This window comes from Bactrocera tryoni, chromosome 3, assembly GCF_016617805.1.
Source record: "Bactrocera tryoni isolate S06 chromosome 3, CSIRO_BtryS06_freeze2, whole genome shotgun sequence".
Classification (NCBI taxonomy): domain Eukaryota; kingdom Metazoa; phylum Arthropoda; class Insecta; order Diptera; family Tephritidae; genus Bactrocera; species Bactrocera tryoni.
Window position 1 is genome coordinate 77,420,770 of NC_052501.1, and position 21,551 is coordinate 77,442,320.

The following is a 21,551-nucleotide window of genomic DNA, read 5'->3' on the forward strand; positions in this document are numbered from 1 at the left end:
TAATTTCATTTTTACATATACTTGTTGTTGTTCCGGCCGTTCAAATTTGTGCGCAGCCCACAATGTGAAATTGTATGTGCCGTTTCTCATTGTGCTGTGTCACTGCTTGTTGCTGCTGTTGCTGTTGCTGTTGATTTGCATTTGTTGCTCTTTTGTGGAAAGTCTCTTTCAACGCAGTTAAATCGCGCAACTCGATACTCGAACTTTCCGTCCGCGTTGACCTTGTCAGCGTTGCAGCACTTGCTTTTGTTAATGTTGCTGCTGCGGGTACTGCTGTTATTGTGGTTGTGCTTGCTGTTGCAAATTCTTCATCTGTATGCATAGGAATGAACGCTGTTGTTGTAGTTGCTGCTTTCGGTGACTGGTTGTCAACCTCCCACTGGCTACCTCACATAAATGACAATTGACGTTGATATTGTTGTTGCTGTTGTGAAGACTGTTGCAACGGTTGTTGTTGGTGTTGTTGATGTTGGTAGTGCGTTGTGTGATCGCAAAATTCACTGGCCAAAGCAACATCGGAGACATCGGTGAGCGGTCCACCATTTTGACTGCCATTCGCCATAATGGTGATGGTGGTCTCTTGCAAGCGACTACGCCACACATACATATTGTACATGTGAATGTGGTTGCGCGTTGGAAATAAAGAAGTGTAGAAAATATTTATTGTTAACATGCATACACGCTTGCAGCGTAGCCTACTTTCAGGCGGTGAAAATATTTAATATTCTGCGCTGGCTTGTAGTGAAGATATGCAAGATACAGAGAATCTCAGCACTCTTCGAATACATTTGTTTTGGACTTGAGTATACACAAACGCACAGTATATAGTGGCGAATCAAATAAAATTAACAGTTTGTTATTGTTTTCTTCGAAAAAATAAACCTCACTTTATGTTTGCTTATGATTCCAAGTTGAGTATTCATTTTTTATATAAAGCTAAGAAATGTATAAATTCTGAAGAAATAAAACTCGTTAGCGGTAAAATGCAAACAAAAAATAAATCTTAGGCCTTTCACCCCCAGAAATTTAAAGTAAAAGACAAGCAGCTTATAACCGATATTCTTGCAAAATGCCGCTGAAGCGAACACTGCTATGTTTTTTTATGGAAATCAAAAGGGTTATTCTGATTTCTTTGCCATTTTAAGGCGCTGTTAATTTAAAATATTTCGGCTGCCCTAGATATCAAACTTTCAGACTGCTAAGACTACTACTCGGTATAGAAATAAAAACTCAAGCCAGCTTATTGATGGATTCAGTTTAATTTATCGATAAATGTTTTCCAACTTCTAAGGTATTTCTGGCTGCAAAAAGCTATTAATTTCCGATTTTTCTTGAGAGCTTAAATGAAATCGAAAAATTCACGGCAATTCATTGATAAAGAGTTCCAACAATTCAAAATTTCTGGCTGCACAAAGGTAATACTTTCGGATTTCTCTTAAAAGAGTAGCTAAAATCAAAAAAATCGAATCAAAATATTTCAGATCTTCATGGGACCTAATGCAATATTTTAAAGGTTTTTCAAACTGTTATTCAATATCTCTCTCTTTCTCTTTCTATTCACCACTTTTGATGGATCCAAGGAATTTATCGATAAAGAGTTCCAAGCGTTAGAAATTTATGGCTCCACAAATTTCTTAAGAAATCTAATTAGAAAAATATCTGATCTTCAACGGAATTTATGTGGTATTTCATTGGTCACACAAAGTCTCACTATCTCTCTCTTTCTCTTTATATTCACCATTTTTGATGGATTTAGGGAGATTTGCAAGATTTCTGACTTCACAAAGTTAATACTTTTCAATTGTAAAATTCTAATAAACAATTTGAGATCTTCATCGCAACAAATGTAGTATTTTATTGGTCACACAAACTCTGATTATTTCTCTCTTTCTCTTAACCATTTCACCATTTTTGATGGATTCTGTGCAACTTGTCGATAAAGAGTTTCAACTGTAGGAGATTTCTGACTTTACAAAGCGAATACTTTTCGGTTTCTCAAGAGTCTAGCTGAAATTGTAAAAATCGAATAAAAAATTTCAGATCTTCTTCGCAACTAATGTGGTTTTTTATTGGACATACAAACTCTTACTCTCGCTATCTATCTCTTTCTTTTTATACTCACCACGATATTGTTAATTTCTACCAAACTCTCATTGTCTCTCTTTCATTTATATTCCTCACGAGCATGTAAATTTCTTTGAGTTATCGAACTTAACTGCTCAATTCTTCAAATTGTTTGAACTAAAATCAACAAAACTAAATTTCATTTAATTTTCAACAATTCAACAAAAATTGAATTTCAAACAATTTTTCAAAAAACTATTTCCGAAAATATTATTTTTAAATAATTCTTCAAATAAAAATTGGTTTTTGAGTTAACTCTTACAAATATTGAAGCCGATAAACAGTACTTTTTTCTGTGAGATATTTATTTCTACTTTCAAGTGTCTTGCTGAAAAATAGTTAGCCTCCAACAAGCACTCAACTAATCCAATTCTCGCTAGCTAACGGTCATATATAACGAATCTACAATAAAGAGCGCAGCTAAGAACTGCCTGCATGCTATCACTCAACCAGCTTTAGAATTTAAAGTTTAGATATACATACATACATATATATGTATGTAGTACATGGTTACTTATAGTATAGTATAGTAAATCACCACTCACCTTCGCACGGTGCTGTGATGATGGCATGTAGAGCGTCGCGTCGATGAATAGTAGCGCTTCGATGCGGTGCTAGTGAGCGATGCGTCCCGATGCATGCAGAGCGTATCGTTGTGTGGGTGTCGTTTTTTGAGGCGCACGCCAGACCCTTGACAAAACAAGTATCTAAAAGAGTGAAATATGCAAAAGAGCGGCGAAAAAATAATCATACAATAAAAAACGAAACGCAAGTGAAATTAAAAAAAAAAGGAAGTGAGAAAATTTGCAGCGTGAATATGTGAAAGCGCAAAGCAACAAATAACGCATTCAAGTGTGTAAGCCGTGGCTTTAATGGATATAAGCTGGAAGTGCGCCTAGCTGTAGACTATGAATTTGTGGTTGTAACGTAGTGAGGCATATGAATTTATGTGAATATGTAGTCAGCAGTTTCAGCTAAAACTTTATATGTAGAGAGCGTATCATATATGTACATATTTTTTTATGTAAATATGTACAATAAAATAGTTAAGATCTTATAAATTATAAATTCAGAAAAGATATCTTGTCAAATAAAAAAGCTTTCCATACAAAAGTTGATGGAGTTTTGAACGATCAGTTTATATGGCTGCTATACGGTGGTGGCCCAATCTGAACAATTTGTTCGGAGATTGTTACATTGGCTTTGGAAATATTTTATACCAAATATCGTGAAGACGTTTTGTCATATAAAAAAGTTTTCATACAAGCACAAATTATTTCGAATCGGTCAGTATGTATGGCAGCTATAGGCTACAGTAGTCAGATATCAGCGATTCTCACAAAAATGCAGGTTTTCGGGGAGAAAAATACGTGTAGAAATTTTCATATTAATAACTCAAATATTTAGAGACTAGTCTCATATATGTATACAGGCGGATGTGACTAAATCGAATTAGCTCCTCACGCTGTTAGTTTTTATATGTATGTACATACTTTTAGGGTCTCCAAATTTCCTTCTAGCCATTACAAATTTCCTGACAAACCTGTTCACCATATTCAGGGTCTACGCTGGGTCCTAAGTGCCAACATATTTCGTGGCTGTGCTTGTCTTACTCTCCCTACATTCCTTCTTCTTACCATATAGAAAGGTATAAAATTAGGCTTTCTGAAGTTAATTGTATGAGACAAAGTATTTATTCTTTGGAACCACCTTATTCCATGACTGTGCTTGTCTTACTCTCCGCTTATTCTTTCTAATATCAGTTCTTACCATATAGAAAGGTATAGATCTCGGCTTTGGGCAGTTAATTATATGAGACTAAACAATATATGTATATGAAGGAGAAAATATTAATTTTTGGATTATATTCAAATTATTTACTTTTGAGCATCATTTCATATTATAACTAACAATTTCAGGAGAGCAAAAGCGGCCAAGGAGAGCGCAAGTTTAATATGGAGCAATAATAACTTCTCTCCCTCCCCCCTGAATTAGTCGTCAGCTTATTTTTAGAACATACGTTTATCGAATTATTGCTTGAGTGTAGTTCTTCTTCTTCTTTATTGAGTGAGGTTAGTTTAGAATAAAGAATCAATAGTACTACATGTAATCTTTGATAGTACTTTTGTGGGATTTGCTGGAACAAAGAGATTTGTATTGAATGTATTCCCTACAGAAAACAGATTGTGCCTACACTAACGATAAATAGCGGATTTATATAGAAAGCAAAATAATTGCTGAATGGTATGATGATGACATGTATGTATGTGTGTATGCGCGTGCTTGGGACAGCTATTAAAGGTGCTCGAAACAAAAAGCAAAATGATAAAAATACACACTTGAGACTTGAGCAGCCAATTTTACGTAACGCGATTTGATTTTCTCGTCGATGATAATAATGTCTTTCCAATAGCAAAATGCAAGTGTGTGGCTTAATACAGAAGCAAATACGAGCATGTAGAGCTAACAAACTGTGTTTGCTATTCACTATGCGGATTTCTAAGCAAATCGATTTTTTTTGTTTTTGCTTAGTTTTCTATTTTCATACCCTATATAAGTATACATATACATATGTATGTATATCTAGGAAAAATTTATATATTAGATTATGCGTATACTCAAAATCAACCTTCGCTCAATTTATTTTCAATACATTTTTGTTGTTGTTGTTTTTTTATATTGGTTTGCTTATGTGCGTGTGTGCTTCGTTTTAGCGCATATCTTTGATTTATATTAGATTTGCGTTTTTTGCTTTTAAATTCATATGCTTTGCAACGTCCTTACCCCGTTCGGGCAGGAGATGCCTGTATGTCATGCGTCAGCATTGTAGTGAATAAACAAATACCTATTGAAATGTTTGCGGAAGGCGCCGCTAACAAAATACAATGCCACCGGATTGGCGCAGCTGTTGGCAAAGGATAAGCAGAAGCCGACGATGCGTAAAACATGCCAGAAGGAGTTGTAGTCATCCTGTGCGGTCGGCCTACAAGTCACGTCGAATAAATAGAAAGAAATTAAAATAAAAGAATGCTGTTAGTAATATATACAAGAATTGCTGCGGAATTAATATGGTATGTAGATAGTTACGTGGAAAAAAGTTTCCTTTAGGCTAAGGGTTTAGGCTTACTTATGATTTGATATACTGATATTATAGTTTGCTTTAGATTACAGTGGTGGTCGAAAGTTTGGTATTTTTCTTAGTTTACTACCAAAATAGTTGCTTTAATAAGTTAATTTAATTTTACATTTGTTCTGTATTTTGTCTATACACCTTTCACAAGAAAGGACAGAAAATACTTTGTAAAGAGTTAAATGAGCTTACGGGTTTCAAAGATCGATTTTTTATTGCCTTATTAAATTATATAACACCTCTAGAATATTGTCCTAAATTTTCAAGTTGATCCGAGTAATCGTTTCGGAGATACAACCTTGAGTACTTCTGTGTGTTTTTGAAGTCGGCTGGCAAGATTTCTTGAGAACTACTCAACCGATCTTCATGAAATTTTACACAGGTCTTTGGAATACAATTCGTAAATACTTGGACGACGGATGTTTTTTTCGATCACAGCTATGAAAAAAAATATCAGAAAATTTCACTGAGTTTTTAATTTTTTTCTCTTCCAAAAATCTAATTTTCAGTTTTTTTCCTTCATTCAAGTTCTATGTGAAGGTTTTAACTAAAACACGTATTTTTTCACCTTAGATGATTCTGTAATTTTATGAGACTATATGAAATCCATATAATTTCCATTTTTTGTCTGCCAAAAATACTATTTTCAATTTTTTCGTTGTCCAAAAGCTAGTTGTCGATCCTTTTTAAAACACGTATCTTTTCCTCTTACTTCATATAATCCTGTTAGAAGTTCTGCTGTCAACGCGAAGACCTGATTGTTGCGAGGTCTGTCGGTTGTGGCCGAGTTTTGAATATTTCTTTTTGAAAACTTCGCAAAATCTTCGTAAAATATGTATATTTGAACAATAAAAAATTTGAATAAAATATTTAATTTTTTATATGAAAACAAAGTTATTGAAAATAGGCCGTTTTTTGCTCGAGGAAATTCGTTTAATCCCATAAGGGTCAAGCATCCCAAAAAAAAGTCGTTTTCTGTGATAAAATCGAAATTATTATCAATAACTGAAAATATTATCAAAACCTTATTCCAACGATCATTACCTGATCTCATATCTTGGAAACTATTTGCCGGACTAACGTCAAAATTTCCGAGAATAATTTCAAATATATTGATATAAATTGTGGCTTGCAATGCAATCTAAGTTCTAGCTCTAAATGACCCAAATATAATATATCAAATTCGTTGCATCATCAGCAAAAAAAAAAATCGGTTTCTTGATTCACAAATGGATATAACCACTTAAGACAACCTCATGGAACATACCTGTCAGAATCTAACTTGAAGCTTGAAAAGCTAATTTTTTTCGCTTTCGGTTTTAGTGACAATATAACAATACTACATGGTAAAATAAACTTATTATGTATGATATTAAATTTTCGAAAAATACTATAGACCGGTTTTATTTAAAAATAAAAATTTAATTATTATTTTTTTTTTAATTTTCTCGAAGATTCGACTAATGTATAGAAGCTTAGTTTTAGAGTCTTTTTAATAATTTTTTTTCGAAGATCCCACTGTGGATAATAGAATTTCGAAAAATACTATAGGCCAGTTTTATTTAAATATAATAATTTAATTATATTTTTTTTGTCGATTATTCGACCAAAATATAAAAGATTAGTTGATTTTTTTTAATGAATTTTTTTTTCGGACATCCGACTGTGATATCTGTCATCTTAGCCGGACTGAAGAATGTTATGCACCATTGAAATAAGAGTAAAACGTGGATGACGCTCATATGTTTATTGTTTTAGATATTTTTACATAGTATACGCAATTATGAATTTTTACAACAAACTCGATTTTCATATTCGAAAACATAAATTTTGATTTTGGAGTCTAATTTCGAAAAAGGGAAAAATTCTTTTGTATTTATGACTCAAGCGTTTGAAAAAAATTAGTTTCGTCCAATATCCATAGATAACCTTCAAACGTTTTTGTAAAAAAAAAATTAATAAAAATATTTTACAGTTTCTATTATTATTGTTCGAAATGACTGCTTTGTTTTTTTGTCGGCAATATAGCTTGATTTTGGTTTTTTTTTGTTTAAAAACATTTTGTTTTACTTTTTTCTTTATTCATTTTCACATAATATATTCGCAAGTTACGTAAAATTTAATAAATCAGTAAATATATGCTAAAATACTGCCCACTACTGTATACCTGCCCACCCATTTAGGTGTGTAGCACTTTTTTCTTTCTCTCATATACTTTATATTGTTCTATAAATTGTATTGTGTTTGCATTTTTTCTGATTTCCTTACTTACCAGTAATAGAACCAAAGCATGAAGATGTGATAGGGCATAAAGCAAATTCCGAATATGACCACAAATGCTAGTACCGTTACGGCTACCTTTCGACGAGCACGCACCTGCAATGACACGCAACGGCTTATGATATAAATCTTAGCCACTTTACAAGGATCATGTGTTTTTATGTACATTTGTATGTTTGTTATGATAAGTTTTGAAAATGTTGCAAGCAATAAAGTAGTTAAGCTGAAGATTGTAAACAAACCAAGAACGTCTGAGCTACAGCTTTTGCGGAATAAAGATTTTACAATATGCTCGATGAGGTAATGACACTATTTTATGATTATATAAGTTTTAATATAACTAGAAATACTTATATTAGAAAGATCTTGAATTGTGCTCTTAATTTTTATCACATATCGTCTCCTAAAATGAAAAATAACGTAACATCACAGCATAAGCAACAACATAAGTTTACTAGTGAAGAAAAAACATTGTAATAGAAACCACTCATATTGAAACAAACTTTGAATTCTGGTTACAAAATGGTTATACTATATATCGGTTATATTGGACAGTGGAGCTTAAAAGTTTATGATACCTATTTTATAGCAAAAAAACTCAATTTCGATTTTTTATTTCGCAGTTCAAATCACGATACATAAAATATAATGTTTTATATTTTTTTTGTTAAATTCTATTTAAGATGGTGCCATCAAGTAGCTCCTAATCCTTTCAACTAAGGTTAAACAAAATTTAAATTTCGCCATAAAACTTATTTTGAATCATTATTTTACTTCTTTAAACTCTCACTCACCTTTTATACCAAACATGTGTCTGTCGTTTCAACAAAAATTAGTTCACTTCAACCCTTCTCCTCAGTAGCGCTATTTGAGCATTTTTTCTGTTTTCGCAAAATTAGCTAGCGTCAGTTTTAGAAATGAATATGCATGAATGAATTTCTTATCAATTTGATAAAGGCAATTTTTGACACTTTCTTTTCTTAACAACACACAAATATACAGTTATCGCCTTTTACATAAGCCACACCCTTGTGGTTAGTTAATTAACTCACATTAAATTAGATGCTGAAAGCGCTAAGAAAAACCACATTGACGTATATGGTTGTATTTGTGCGAAAACTTGACCATATTTTCTTATGAATTGACTTCCAATTTCAGGAATTAATTAATCAACAGCGTTGTATATGTAGGAGCACTTCAGTAACAAACCAAGTAAGGTTTCCCACAATCAGAAAAAAGGGTGTTATTTAATTAGTCACACTACCAAATGGCGAACGCCTGCATGTTACTAGTTAGCATTACGAGACAAAGCACAGTGTTGCGATTTTGGGTATTAGAGAGGTAGTCTTATTCTACTTGCAAAAAGGACAAGTAAATACGAAAATTGTTTAGTATAATAGTCAACGTTTTGGGAGCAAAGTTATTCCATAATTAGACTAGAGACGATAACTTTTGAAAGCAAAAAGAATCATTGCAAGATAAGACCCGCTAGAAAGGAAAGACAAAAAACAAAAATGAAAGTAAAAATATTGTATCGGCGAACTGATGGCGGGAGTAGGAAAGGATTTCCAGCAAAACTACGAATCCTATGAAAAGAGTTTGCCATTAAAGTTATAAACAATAAGAAGAAAAACGTTAACTTCGGCTGCACCGAAACGATAATAACCTATACAGGTGCATTTTTTATAATATAAAAGAATATAAAAATATGTTTATCTTGATTTTGATCGGTCAGTTGTATGAGAGCTTTATGTTAAAGTAGTCCGATCTTAACGATTTCTTCGAAGATTGCATAATTGTCTTTGGCAACAATGCTTGACAAATTTCTTGAAGATATCTGATCACATAGCAAAGTTTTCGATAAAAGGATGATCGGAAGGCCAGTTTGTATGGCCGTTATATGTTATTGTGGTCGGATATCGTCGGTTCCGACAAATGAAAAAAGTAGGTGTGCAAGTTTTTTGGCCGATATCTTAAAAACTGAGGGACACTAGTTTACATATAGGGTCTCTGACTTGTTGTGTATTACAGACTTCGTGGCAAACTTAATATATGCGAACGTAAAAAAAGAACTCCTACTTTGCGTTAGCATTTTTATCACATAACCTCAAAATTTATTTTTTCGTCGGGTACGAGCTAATCATTTGTTTTTAACTCTTTCGAGTGAACAATCTAATTAACTAGATATTGACAGGTCTTGACCTCATATGCATAGGGAACTAACCTCATCTCTCCAGTTATGTGAATTCAGCTGATTTATATTGAAGAAGTTCATTTTCAGTCGATGCTTTCAGCCTAAAATACTGTATTGACTGCATAACATAATAATATATAACAATCATTGTCGCAAAAATGACGCTAAACCAGGCGCATGTCACGAAAAAGTAACTGTACTTGAACACCAAACTATGTCGAATAAAATGTTGAATACAATCAGCACCATTATTTTTATTCACCAAACATTACTGTAAAAAATTCGTTTAAAAATTTTAAATATAATGTTTGGTGAGTAAAAATACTAATGTTGATCATATTTCACATTTTATTAAAAATTCGTTAAAAAAATTTTCATCAAGATACTGCAAAAAATTACTTCTAAATTTTGACGCTAATTCTTCGCTATACATAACACTGTGCAGCGCACCCTCTCTCTGCCAGCACGCGTATCGGATAACAACTTCTCCGTCTATGATTAATGATGCTACTTGACCGAGTTCTCCAACTACGATTTGTATTTCATGAAACCAGACCCACTTCTGCACTAACACAAATACATACATACATGCATATAATATGTATAGATATTTCTTTCGTCTTAAGTGTGAGCGTGCTGCTGGCGTAAATTGTTTTGCAGTAGCATGACATGATAATTTCCGACTCACCTGTCGCATGGCGCCCTGCATTTCACCCGGCACGCTCGCCGCGTACATCAAATGCCGCGCGATCAACACGTAAAAGGCGCCGATTATACACAATGGAATGGCGTAGTAGACTAAAAAGCGCATTAAGACCATCGTTTTAGCGTACTCAACGCCCCACTTCTGCGGAAAGGGGTAGCAAAGTGCGAATGATTTGTTGCTATTGATTTCCACTTGCTGTTTGCATGAAAAAAAATCACGAATGCAGAGAGAAATAATAGAAAAAATATATGTAAATAAAATTATCTGCTATGCTGGACATTTATTTCTACGAAACATGTTTATATGTGTGTGTACACAAAAGCATATCCGGTAGACCGAAACAGTGAGCTCACCTTCACATTGGTGCCGATGAGCGCGGGCATGGCGCAGAGTATCGCCAACAGCCAAATGGACACGGCAATAGCGATGGTCATGCGTGTGGCACGTTTGCCGCCGCCTGCAATGAAGACAAACAAACACAAAAATATATATATGGATATATATAGAGATCTCAGTTTATTTACAAAACCACTGTTGAACAAGTATATGCAAGTGGGTGTGTCTGGAGATTGCAATCGAAGGTATAATCTACTTACCGTGTGCATGGAATTTTCTTAATGGGTCCACTATGGCAAAGTACCGGTCTCCGGAGAGTGCAGTTAGTGTGAAAACGGAAACGCCAATCGACACGTCTTTAATAAATTCCGACAATGTACAGAGGAAGCTGCCCCATGGCCACGAGTCCACCGTGTAGACAGTGGATGTTAACGGCACGGTGGTGAGGATGAGCAGCAGATCGGCAATTGCCAGCGATAGTATGTAGCTGCGTTGTAAAAGCAATTAAATGTAATGGAAAACACGGATTATAAATATGGATATTGGAGTGATATTAATATAGAAGCGAATAAAGAATGTAAATTAATGCTATTTTGTGGGGCGCCACTATGACCACGTGATATGTGCATCACTAACAACTTTATCTTTGTGCTTACTATGCTATTGATGTATGACATTGTTTACCAATGCAATTTTGATTATGTGTTGCTTTTAATATTTATTAATAAAAAAAAAGGATTCAGAAATTGACTGGAAAAAGTATTTCGATGGTAATAAACGAACTGTCCTAAAAAACTGAAAAGAAAGGTTACTTAAGAAAATTCAAAGAAAAAAAGTTTTTTCGATACCAAAATTACCAAAATTTTTGTCAAGAAAAATCCAAAGGAAAAAAATTTTTTGATGGACGGGTTGCCATTTTTCAAAAATTCATTTGCCAAAAGACACATTCGAGTTTGCAAAGAGTTATCAAACTGGTTAAAACAGTACTAGTTTCCAATGAACTAGTAGAAAAAAAAAAAACAAAACGATTGATAATAATTTGAAAGAATTTCGAATGATATAAACGATCTAAAGTCATCTGAAAAGTCGGAAATTACTATATCGGATACATCTTTGGAAAACAATTTCAAATAATACGAGTATAAACGATTATAAACGAGTAATCTTAAAAGTCAGAAGTATAGTAACTCAAATATATTTGGCTAAGAGAATACATGCTGGGGAACATGTTTCGACTCAGTTTTTGGTCAAAGCCACATTTAAGCTTGATATCAGTACTAGTTTAGAACTAGTTGACGGGACTGAAAATAAACTAGTCGAAAAATGAATAGATCATTAACAAATAGAAAGGTTTCCGAACAATAAAAGTTGGCTTTAAATTCAAAAATAAATATATCGGTTATATAAGGGCTAAGAGAATACAAGCTGGCGAATACTTTTCTACGCAGTTTTTCGTAAAAAGCCATATTTCAGCTTGTAATAATTCATCAGATAGGTACATAGGTACTAGTTTAGAAGTAGTTTTCCTGACTCAAAAAGAACTAGTCATAAAAGGAAGCGATTGATAATATTTCGAAAAATTTCGACTGGAAAGTCGGAAATCACATTATCAGGTATACGAGGATTGGGGCTGGGAGACAGCATACTCGGGCATACTATATTTACTAACAAGAATTATAATATATGGGAGCTGGGAGCTGGGGAAATTCGGTGACCGATTTTAAATATTTACAGCATTCAAATATAGTGTATATATCCATATTATACGCTCACTTAATTTTGCTAAGGTAACCTATATAATAACTGATATATACCATATAGTTAACTGGAAATATAGAAGGCCTTATATTGGATTTATATGAGCGAGAAATTTGGCTCGTATTAACCCGATTTCATCAGCTTTAGGTACAAGGATACACTATTACAAATATACGCGATCTGAGTTTTATTGAAATAACTCACAGATTCACCGATATACGGTATAAAGCCAATCGGAAGTTCGAAAATCTGAGACTTAGCGAAGTTTTTTTACACATTTTTTGGCCAACTATTAATAGGAAAATATTAGCTTGGAATTTCAATAAAAGATCTTATAGATTGACCGATATTTGCGATTTACCCAAAGCTCTAAAGTTTACGATATAAAATGGCTTGCAAATATTTTAAGTACAAGAACTTAACTCTTATTAGAAATATGCGCTCTTTGAGTTAAACACATTCACCAATATACGGTATAAAGCCAACCGGAAGTTGAGGTCTATGATATAAGGTGGCTTGAAAATTTTTTGGACGCAACTTGACACCTCTGAAAAAGGCTTTTTTGCAAAATTTTTTTTTGATGACTTATTTTTTTTTACAAACCTAACAAATATATAAAATTGAATAAAAAAATCCAAATTGTGGCAACTTGCATATGAAAAGCTTTAGAGCAGTAAAACTTTGAAAATTTCGCTTCACAGCACTTCCAAGAAGCAAAAATACATTTGCGCCTTAGCAAAAATTCGAAAAATTAAATCAACCAGACGGCTCCTGCATTCAATCGAATTTTCTAGATTTTCTTTTAATCTGATTGATTGGTTTCTTTACTAATGGACGACGCTCAGTTGACTGGAAGCGACTGTGAACTGCACGGCATTACGATTAGTACACGAAATGCAACAACAACAAAAAAACTTCGAAAAATGAAAATAACAAATTCCAGCGTCATTGTTGACACTCATTTGGTCTAAGCCAAAATTTATCTACACGATATCACTCTCAATTACAATGTGGAAGAGACAAATTGTCTGTCATAAATTTTCCAAAGCACAAACGCACACTACAAAGTCATAAAGCCAAGCGCTGTTAGACTTATGTGTATAAATGTACTGGTACTCGTGTTCTTGCTGCTCTGGTAGCTTATCTGCTTAAGTTCTCACCAAGTGTTATAGATTTGTGCTGACATTAATCAAAATTGCGAAAATTTGCTTTGACAGTTAAAAAAAAACAAACTTGTTGACCAGACGTTAGGAAGCCAAAAGAAAATAAACTCCAATGATGATGGCTGTAGTCGAAATGAAGAGATGTGCATATGCGACAATGATTGAAACGTTTTTTGCTTTATTTCTAGTCTATTTTGGCACTTGATATTATTATTTTGTGGCAGAACAGTAAATGCTTTGAGGTCATTTGTCTGGACATTATTTATAAAGTTAACTTCGAGTGAGAGTTTGAGCGGAAGAGAGAATAGATTGTTTGTTATACATAATGATTTAATAATGCATGCCACCTTCTATATACACATATATTTACAAATATATGTACAAATATGATGTCGTCTTAGAGACATATATTTTTAGTTTTTTTTCAGTTCAAAGATGAAATCTCAGGTTCAGCACGATATTAATCTAAAGCACAAGAAGCTTTAGAGTTTTAATTATAGTAGCCTCATCTATGTGTCAGACCGCGTATCCTTCAATTGACCTATTATAACTTTAACCAACTTTTCTCCTCTATCGCGCATCAAAATATAACTTTCTTTGTCTTTATCATTAAACAATTATCCAAGTAGTTGACAAGTATCAGAAATTGTTGCTTTTGTTGCAAAAGTTGAACACCTCACTCCCGTCGAAGTTGAAGTTAGTTACTATTTACTTAACCCAACTTCACCACCTCCCCCAGCCACTTTAATAACATGTCTATCTATAGCTTCTTTTTCTTACTGCTTATATACATATATGGATTATATATGTAATTGAATTTCGTTGAAGGACAGTTGTGATTACTTTTAAAAGTTTTCGCATTCATTCGCTGACAATGTACACATAAGTAGGTATTGATTTATATGTTTAAGCATGCTTACATGTAAGTATGTGTTAATCCCTTAGGTTGTCAGTCTCAACCACAAAATTAATCACAGTTCTGCATTCTTTTATAACTAATTTTAGCTTTTCCGCAGAAGTTGACTTACAGTGTTGTGCAAAGTTATCAAAAATACTGAAAAAAAGTCTGATCCGGAGTTGAGAAATCGTTAGGAAAAATAGTGGTTCTATAAAGCAGTAAGAAGTCGTATTTATTTTGGGAAGACACTTAAAAATCATCGAGGCAAAGTCGGTGTTTGCTATCAGAAGACTGGCTACGTAGTTTACTATAACATTTATTTGTATATACAGACCAATCGGCTTTGGAATCAATAAATTCTCTTGGGGTTTCGACAAAAGTCACGAAGGAATGCCTTGATCTCTTAGTGTAACTAATAACATATTTCAGCATAAACCTGCAATGGGTTTCAGGACATAGTGATATTCTGGGGAACTGCAGATGAATTAGCCAGAGCGGCACCACTCTACAATTAGACTACCAAAGTGGATTATATACCTCTGGCTATTTGTAGATATTTAATAGACAAACTTGTTATAAATAGAGCTGAACCTCGGTGGAACCAATCTCTAACTTGCTCAACAAGCAGGAAAATGTGGTACGAATGGAATATGGGCCGCAAAAGACGAATAATAAAATTCAAAAGGGATGACATAATTGTCTTTGTCCTTGTCTAATTGGTAGGGATGCAAGCCGACTAGGAACACCATATAATGAGTATCTATAATGAGCTCTTAGAAGGTGAGAAGCAGAGTAGACTATAGAACATCTTCTATGTGAATACAAAGCATTTTATAAGAAAAGAATCGCAACTATCGGTGTCTCGACGATATTTTTAAAGGTTGTACAGATAAAACTTTTCGTACTGATGATCAGAAGCACGGGTGGCTCAAAGAGGAGACAATAAGCTAAGAGTGTTTTAATCCCGATAGTTTCACAATGAACCCCCTAAAGGCCTAAGTACATCATCAGATACCCACTCTGCCTATCTACCCACCTAATCTTGGTGTATTCGAGATATTCGAGGCCTGAGTTTCAATTTGAAGTGTTGTAAGTAGTTCTTAGATCATCCAGTGGAATGGTGGTTATATCTAACACTATTAGATGGTTAGAAAATAATTGAGGTTTTGCATTGCGACCTATGGTCTATTATGCCCTCGTCTATATCACATATGGTCACATAAGCTCAACACTCTGGGCGCAATGGAGGTAATGTGATCCATGTCCACGTAAATAGATCCTAGGTATCTAGAATAAAGTGCTCTGCTGCTTCATGTTCCGTATTGAACAAGTGTTTCTTGAGCGTACAGTATCCAGTATAGAATCGACAAGGAGACGGAATTTGTCTCGGGTGCGGTTGATCGCAATAGTAACTTGACGTGGCGCATTCCTGTTACCTACTGCCAGTGCCGTTTTCTCTCCATTTTCTTCTCCGTGCCGAGCAACTCCTTGATGGTGTGGGAACCTATCGTAATGCATGGCCTTAGCCCCTTTAGCCTAAAACCCGATCAGAGCGGGGTAAGATTGCCGGCTACCCTTTTATGCCCCGGCACCCAAATCAAGTGTACCCGGTTGCAAACTGATAGGCGATTCAGCCTTCTATACCCTCCTCCACTAATAGCGATTTGGCTTCATAAGCTGAGATCGTTTTTAGTGTGGCTTGATAATCGCTGAGTATAGCGATACGCTGGTTGCGATAGTTGCGTTGGAGATTAGTTTCTGCACAATAACTTATAGCAAAGACTTCGGCTTGAAAGATGCTCAGAAAACGTTCCATTGGCATGGATAATTTGGTATGCGGACCCGCAATGCCTGCTCCAATGTCTTAGTGTATTTTCGAACATAGAATAACTACGTTTTACTTCTTTGGGAAGTCGTTACGCCGTCTCTTCGAAGAACTGTCAAATCGGCTACATTAGGAAATTATATGAAGAATTTGTAGAGTCAACTTATTTTATATTTTTTAGACAGAAAAAAATAGTGTCTTATAAAAATAAGTAGGCATTAGAGAATATTGAAGTTTAGGTGTTCTTACAGATATGTTCACCACTGTGGCTGTCCCTCCGGCTAACAACTGCAATGCTGTTCGCTATTCATAAGAATAATATAAATTAATGAATGATATTATCAAGGGTATGAAAAGGCTGTAGGTAAGCGGATTAGCGCGAAAAATGCATTGCAGTTCTATTCAAAAATAATTATATTTACACAGGTAAAAACTGAATAGTAAATACAAATACATAGAATTTCATATGAATAATATGTATACAAAATAAATTTAATTTAACTTGAGCAATAAGAATTCGGAGCTAAAATGATATTTGAATACAAAACTATGTAAATACATAGTGCGTGTGTATGAGTATACCGGCACCTAAAATACAAAATAACGTATCACCAAAAAATTCTAAATTAAGTTTTTTTTCTTGCTTACGATTCGCTAAATCATATTACATATATGATTTTTCACAAACTTTTCAGCTTTCGCAGCCCAATATATCCAATATATCGGGTAGTCGAAAAAGTCATTTCGTATTTTGTCAATAGATGTCGTTGCAGTCGTATATCTCCAGTGCTACCAATCACATTGTGTCATACCATATAGTGTTGGATAGATGAGATTTTAAGCTTCATTTAAGCAAATTAAATTCGGGGTTGAGTTGAAAAAACGTTGTAACTGTTCAAAAATGAGTGTAAATAATGAAGAAATTCGCTATAATTCGAAATTTTTGTATATAAAAGAGAAGAATGTGACGCAACCAAAAATTAAATTTGTGAAGTTTACGGCTGTTCGTGTAGCATAACAATGCTTCGCTCGCTTCCGTTCTGGAAATTTCGATTTACACTGATGGAATAAGGTCTCCAGCGGAAAAAATATTAAAAGTGGTCGACCAAAATGGCACATATTACATTTTTTATTTATTATTAAAAAATTTAAAAAAACTAAGTTGAAGTTTGATTAGTAATACGAAAAGACTTTTTCGACAGCAAATTATTTAAATCTGAAAAGCATTTCAGTCAATTAAGATTAATTTTTGTGAAAATAATTTGTTTAATAATTTTTGCCAAAAAGATGTCACAAAAACAAAAACAATAAATTTATTTCAATTTTCCATTCCAACTTAACGCTTTAAATCTTATGAAGATTTGACTGTGGCTTGTAAGACAAAAGATTAATGCATACAATAAATGCATTATTTGCCAACTGTCATCTCTTGCCGCTTCGAGGTATTGATAATCAACTTGCAGGAAGTAAATACCCAGTGCAATATTTGTGTTCAATGGTCGTAATGATGCAACGCATACAAATACATGCATATGGGAGCAGGTAAATACCGGACAGATAATCAAATTGTATTCAAATGCATTCGAATAAAGTGATTGAGTATACAAGCAACTCGATTATGCCACAATTCTCAAGCAATGCTAATGCGAGTCTGTCTATAGGTACATATTTGTATACTTGTGCATAGGAAATAATTTGACATTACATACTAAAATTTTGTATGTACATATGATCAGGGGCGGATCCAGAGTAGAATTTTGGGGGGTGGGAGTTGGAAACTATATAATTCTTATAGTCCTTTTCTTGGCGGAGTGTCAGTTATGATGAAAATAATGTATAACTTTTAACTTTGGAAGGGAACTCTACGAACAACTCTGGAAGTCAGAAGTTCAGTTGGAAGATGAGAATCTCCTAAGGCAGGAAAATATAACTTCCGAAGTAAAAAATTTAGGATTTGAGTTGGACGCACTTAGCAAATAAATTCTTAGCCGCATGTATCGAAAGTGTTGATGTTTCAATGCCGGTAACAGCTTTTCTTACACGCATTGCACCAAGCACAGTAGAGAAGAAGTGAGAGATAATAAAGCGAGGACCCTGAAATACCAAATTGCGTCACAATAGAGATCCGAGAATTCGATTTCTTAACCACCGCAGCAAAAGTCACAAGCACCATGAGCCGTTCGCTAGAGAAAACAGTTGCTGAAATCCCTGCAAGGCTAACGATATTTATGCCTTTTGAATATCTCATAAATAAATGAAAATTTAAAAAAAAATTTAGGATAAAAATTACCAGAATGAGGACTTTTAAGCAGTTTTTTTTTGCACCAAATTCACAAAAAAATTAAATTACTTTTAGTTTGCCATAAGGGTCAACTCATTTTTTGTTGCAGGGAAGTTCATTTTTTATTGTAACCTAAGCCTTCGGAAAACAATAATACGGAAAGAGGGTGACAGAAAATAACTTTTATTTATTGCTTTAAATTTTTGGACATGAAATGACAAAACAAATTAAGTAGCAATAAAGGAGAAGGCAGCAAGCATACGCAAGTAAAAACAGATAGACAAATAAATAATAAATAGACTGTGTACAAATAATGCGATTTTTGGTTCACCCAGTACAACGAAAAAAATATACTTATATTTTTTTAAAATAAAATTTTTTTTTTGTTTTTATAAATAATCATAAAAAGCTACAAATGCTCTATCTTTAAAATCAAGGTTTTACAATGAAATTCCCCTTACTAATAATCTCCTCGAGAATCTCTGCAGCGTCACGTATTTCACGTAAGACGCAACGTTTTCAATTTAGTAGCTCGTTAATTACAGCACGTAATGCCTTAACTGAAATTAGCTTCTACGTATGCATGTACAAGTAATGACGAGTACATCAATATTGCGTACAATTATGTGATATAAATGAATACAGGTAGACATACAAACAGGTTGCCAAAAAACGTTAAAAACTCTTCAGAGTAAAAGACATCATCTGTCAACAACTTTCTTCATTTGCACACATTTCCATGTGATGTCATCGATTTGTAAACAGTCTGAAGACTCTATAAATATGTTTCCGTTGCACACGTTATTTTAGCAGGTGGGTCATTGACGCGATGCTCTGACGTGTTTGTATTTATTTATTTTTTTTTTTTGTTTTTTGAAAGCTAGCATTTTCGATTTTTTGCTCATTAACCTAAAAACGTGCGTCATTGTTATTATTATTCCATTCACGCTTTTATGTGCTCTTGCCAAATTTCTTGTCTTTGAGCTATCCCGTTTAAAGCTACATCTGTTCGAGTTAAATATCACTCATACGCACCCTTGTACTTTGGTTTGTGCTTTGTAGCAAATATTTAAATGTCGAGTTATACATACATATATTGGCTTTTAGAAAAATTCAAAAGGCTTCTTCAACTTTCAAAAATGCTAACGTATAATGATCTAAAGAAATGTATATATATGTATATAAGTATGTATATAATTAAAATAGAATCAAAAAATTAAAAAAATTAAATCAAATAAAAGAGATAAAATAAAATAAAAAAAATTAAATCAAATAAAAGAGATAAAATAAAATAAAAAATATATATATTTATAAAAAACTAAATTAAAGATATAAAAAACTAATATAAAACAAAATTGAAAAAAATAAAATAAAATAAAAAATAATAAATGAAATCAAAAAATAATATATATAAATATTTATTTATATATATATTTGTTAAATTTAATAAATAAATTTAAAAAAATGTAATGCAAGTATAATTAAGACAAAAATTTTCTGTTTTTAAATAATTTTTTTCTGTAAAATTAATTAATTAATATTAAAGTTACCCAAAAAAATCAAGGTTAAATAAAAAATTTTGTAATTTTTGATAATTGAAACAATTTGGAATTATATAACAATAAGCTATTTTTGTTCTTGATAGGTTTTCAGCTCCTAAGCACTATTTTAATGCTTTTCATTATACATTAAAAAACAAAATAATATATACATATATGCACTCCCACAATTTACTTATACTCCCTATCCGACAACAACAAGTCACGCATATCAAAGATCATGCCTCGCATTCACCCAACCAGCCAAACTCCCACTCAACTACTTACGTATTCGGCACATTGCGCATCTGTCGCACGCCGAGGAAGACCACAATCAGTGTGCCATTGCCCAGCACGCCCACAATGAAGATAAGCGCAAATAGCACGGGCACGATGTACGTTTCCGGTCGCATGACATACGGTACAAATGGCGTTTCGTTGACCACTGTAACGTTGCTGCTGCTGCTACTCATGTTGCTGTTGTTGCTACTATTGTTGTTGTTGTTGTTATACATAAAGCTAGCGCTAGTGCTTAAGGCTTGCATTAAGCTGTCAACATACGCGACGACTCCACCATCGCCGCTAACTTCTTGATTTCCGTCGCCATATCCACCGCCCTCATCCACCAAACTGCTGCGTGTCAAGCTGCTGCCGCTGCCAATGCCCGCTATCGCCGTGGCCGCAGTTGTAGCGCGCGTTGTCAATTCCCACAATGACAATGTGTTATTTGTGGTGGCAGCGCTGTAACTTGTTTTTGCTTCTGCCATTAACGCTTGCTGTAGTACGTTGTTATTGTTGTTATTCCATATAACGTTCGAGTCGTGGCTTAAGCTCGCCACGCCGCTATGTGTCAGTGTGGCCACTGCTATGGCGGCACTCGCAGCGCCATAAAATAGTAAATTTTGCATTGTGCTGTTGTTGTTTTAGCGGTTTAATTTCTATTTTTATTTTGTTTGTTTATATGCGTTTTGCTTTATTCCGCCTCCAGCTGTGTTTTGTGGCGTTGGGCGTCAAGTAGCACTTCGCTGTGTTGCTTTGGCGTTGACTTACTTAATTTGTTGTTGCGTTGTTTGTCTGTCGTTGTCCTGTTCATGCCGTGGAGGCTGAAAAATGTATAAATATTCTGTAATTAATAGTTGGCCTGCTGCGCGAGGTTAGCTTAGAGCCATTTAGTGGCTTAGTTTATTAAAGTGTGGAAGTGTGAAGATAATGAAAGCGGAAATGCGATTTTTTAGTTGGAAATCCTGTAAATTGAATGGATTTCACTAAAGTTGAATAAAAATATTGTTTTATAGTGTTGATAGTATTTAATTGTAGA

General features: G+C 33.8%; 1 protein-coding gene across 1 annotated transcript; it reads right to left on the reverse strand.

The window, feature by feature from the left end:
- Positions 1-365: 365 nt before the first annotated feature.
- LOC120771543 (neuropeptide CCHamide-1 receptor) lies at positions 366-21,141 on the reverse strand. Its single transcript, XM_040099599.1, has 8 exons — positions 20,522-21,141; positions 11,031-11,257; positions 10,788-10,891; positions 10,417-10,629; positions 7,527-7,630; positions 4,970-5,107; positions 2,670-2,831; positions 366-590 (listed from the first exon to the last, which is right to left on the reverse strand). Exons 1-8 carry the CDS (start codon positions 21,139-21,141, stop codon positions 389-391), a joined length of 1,770 nt encoding a protein of 589 aa, XP_039955533.1. The 3' UTR covers positions 366-388.
- Between the last annotated feature and the right edge of the window lie 410 nt (positions 21,142-21,551).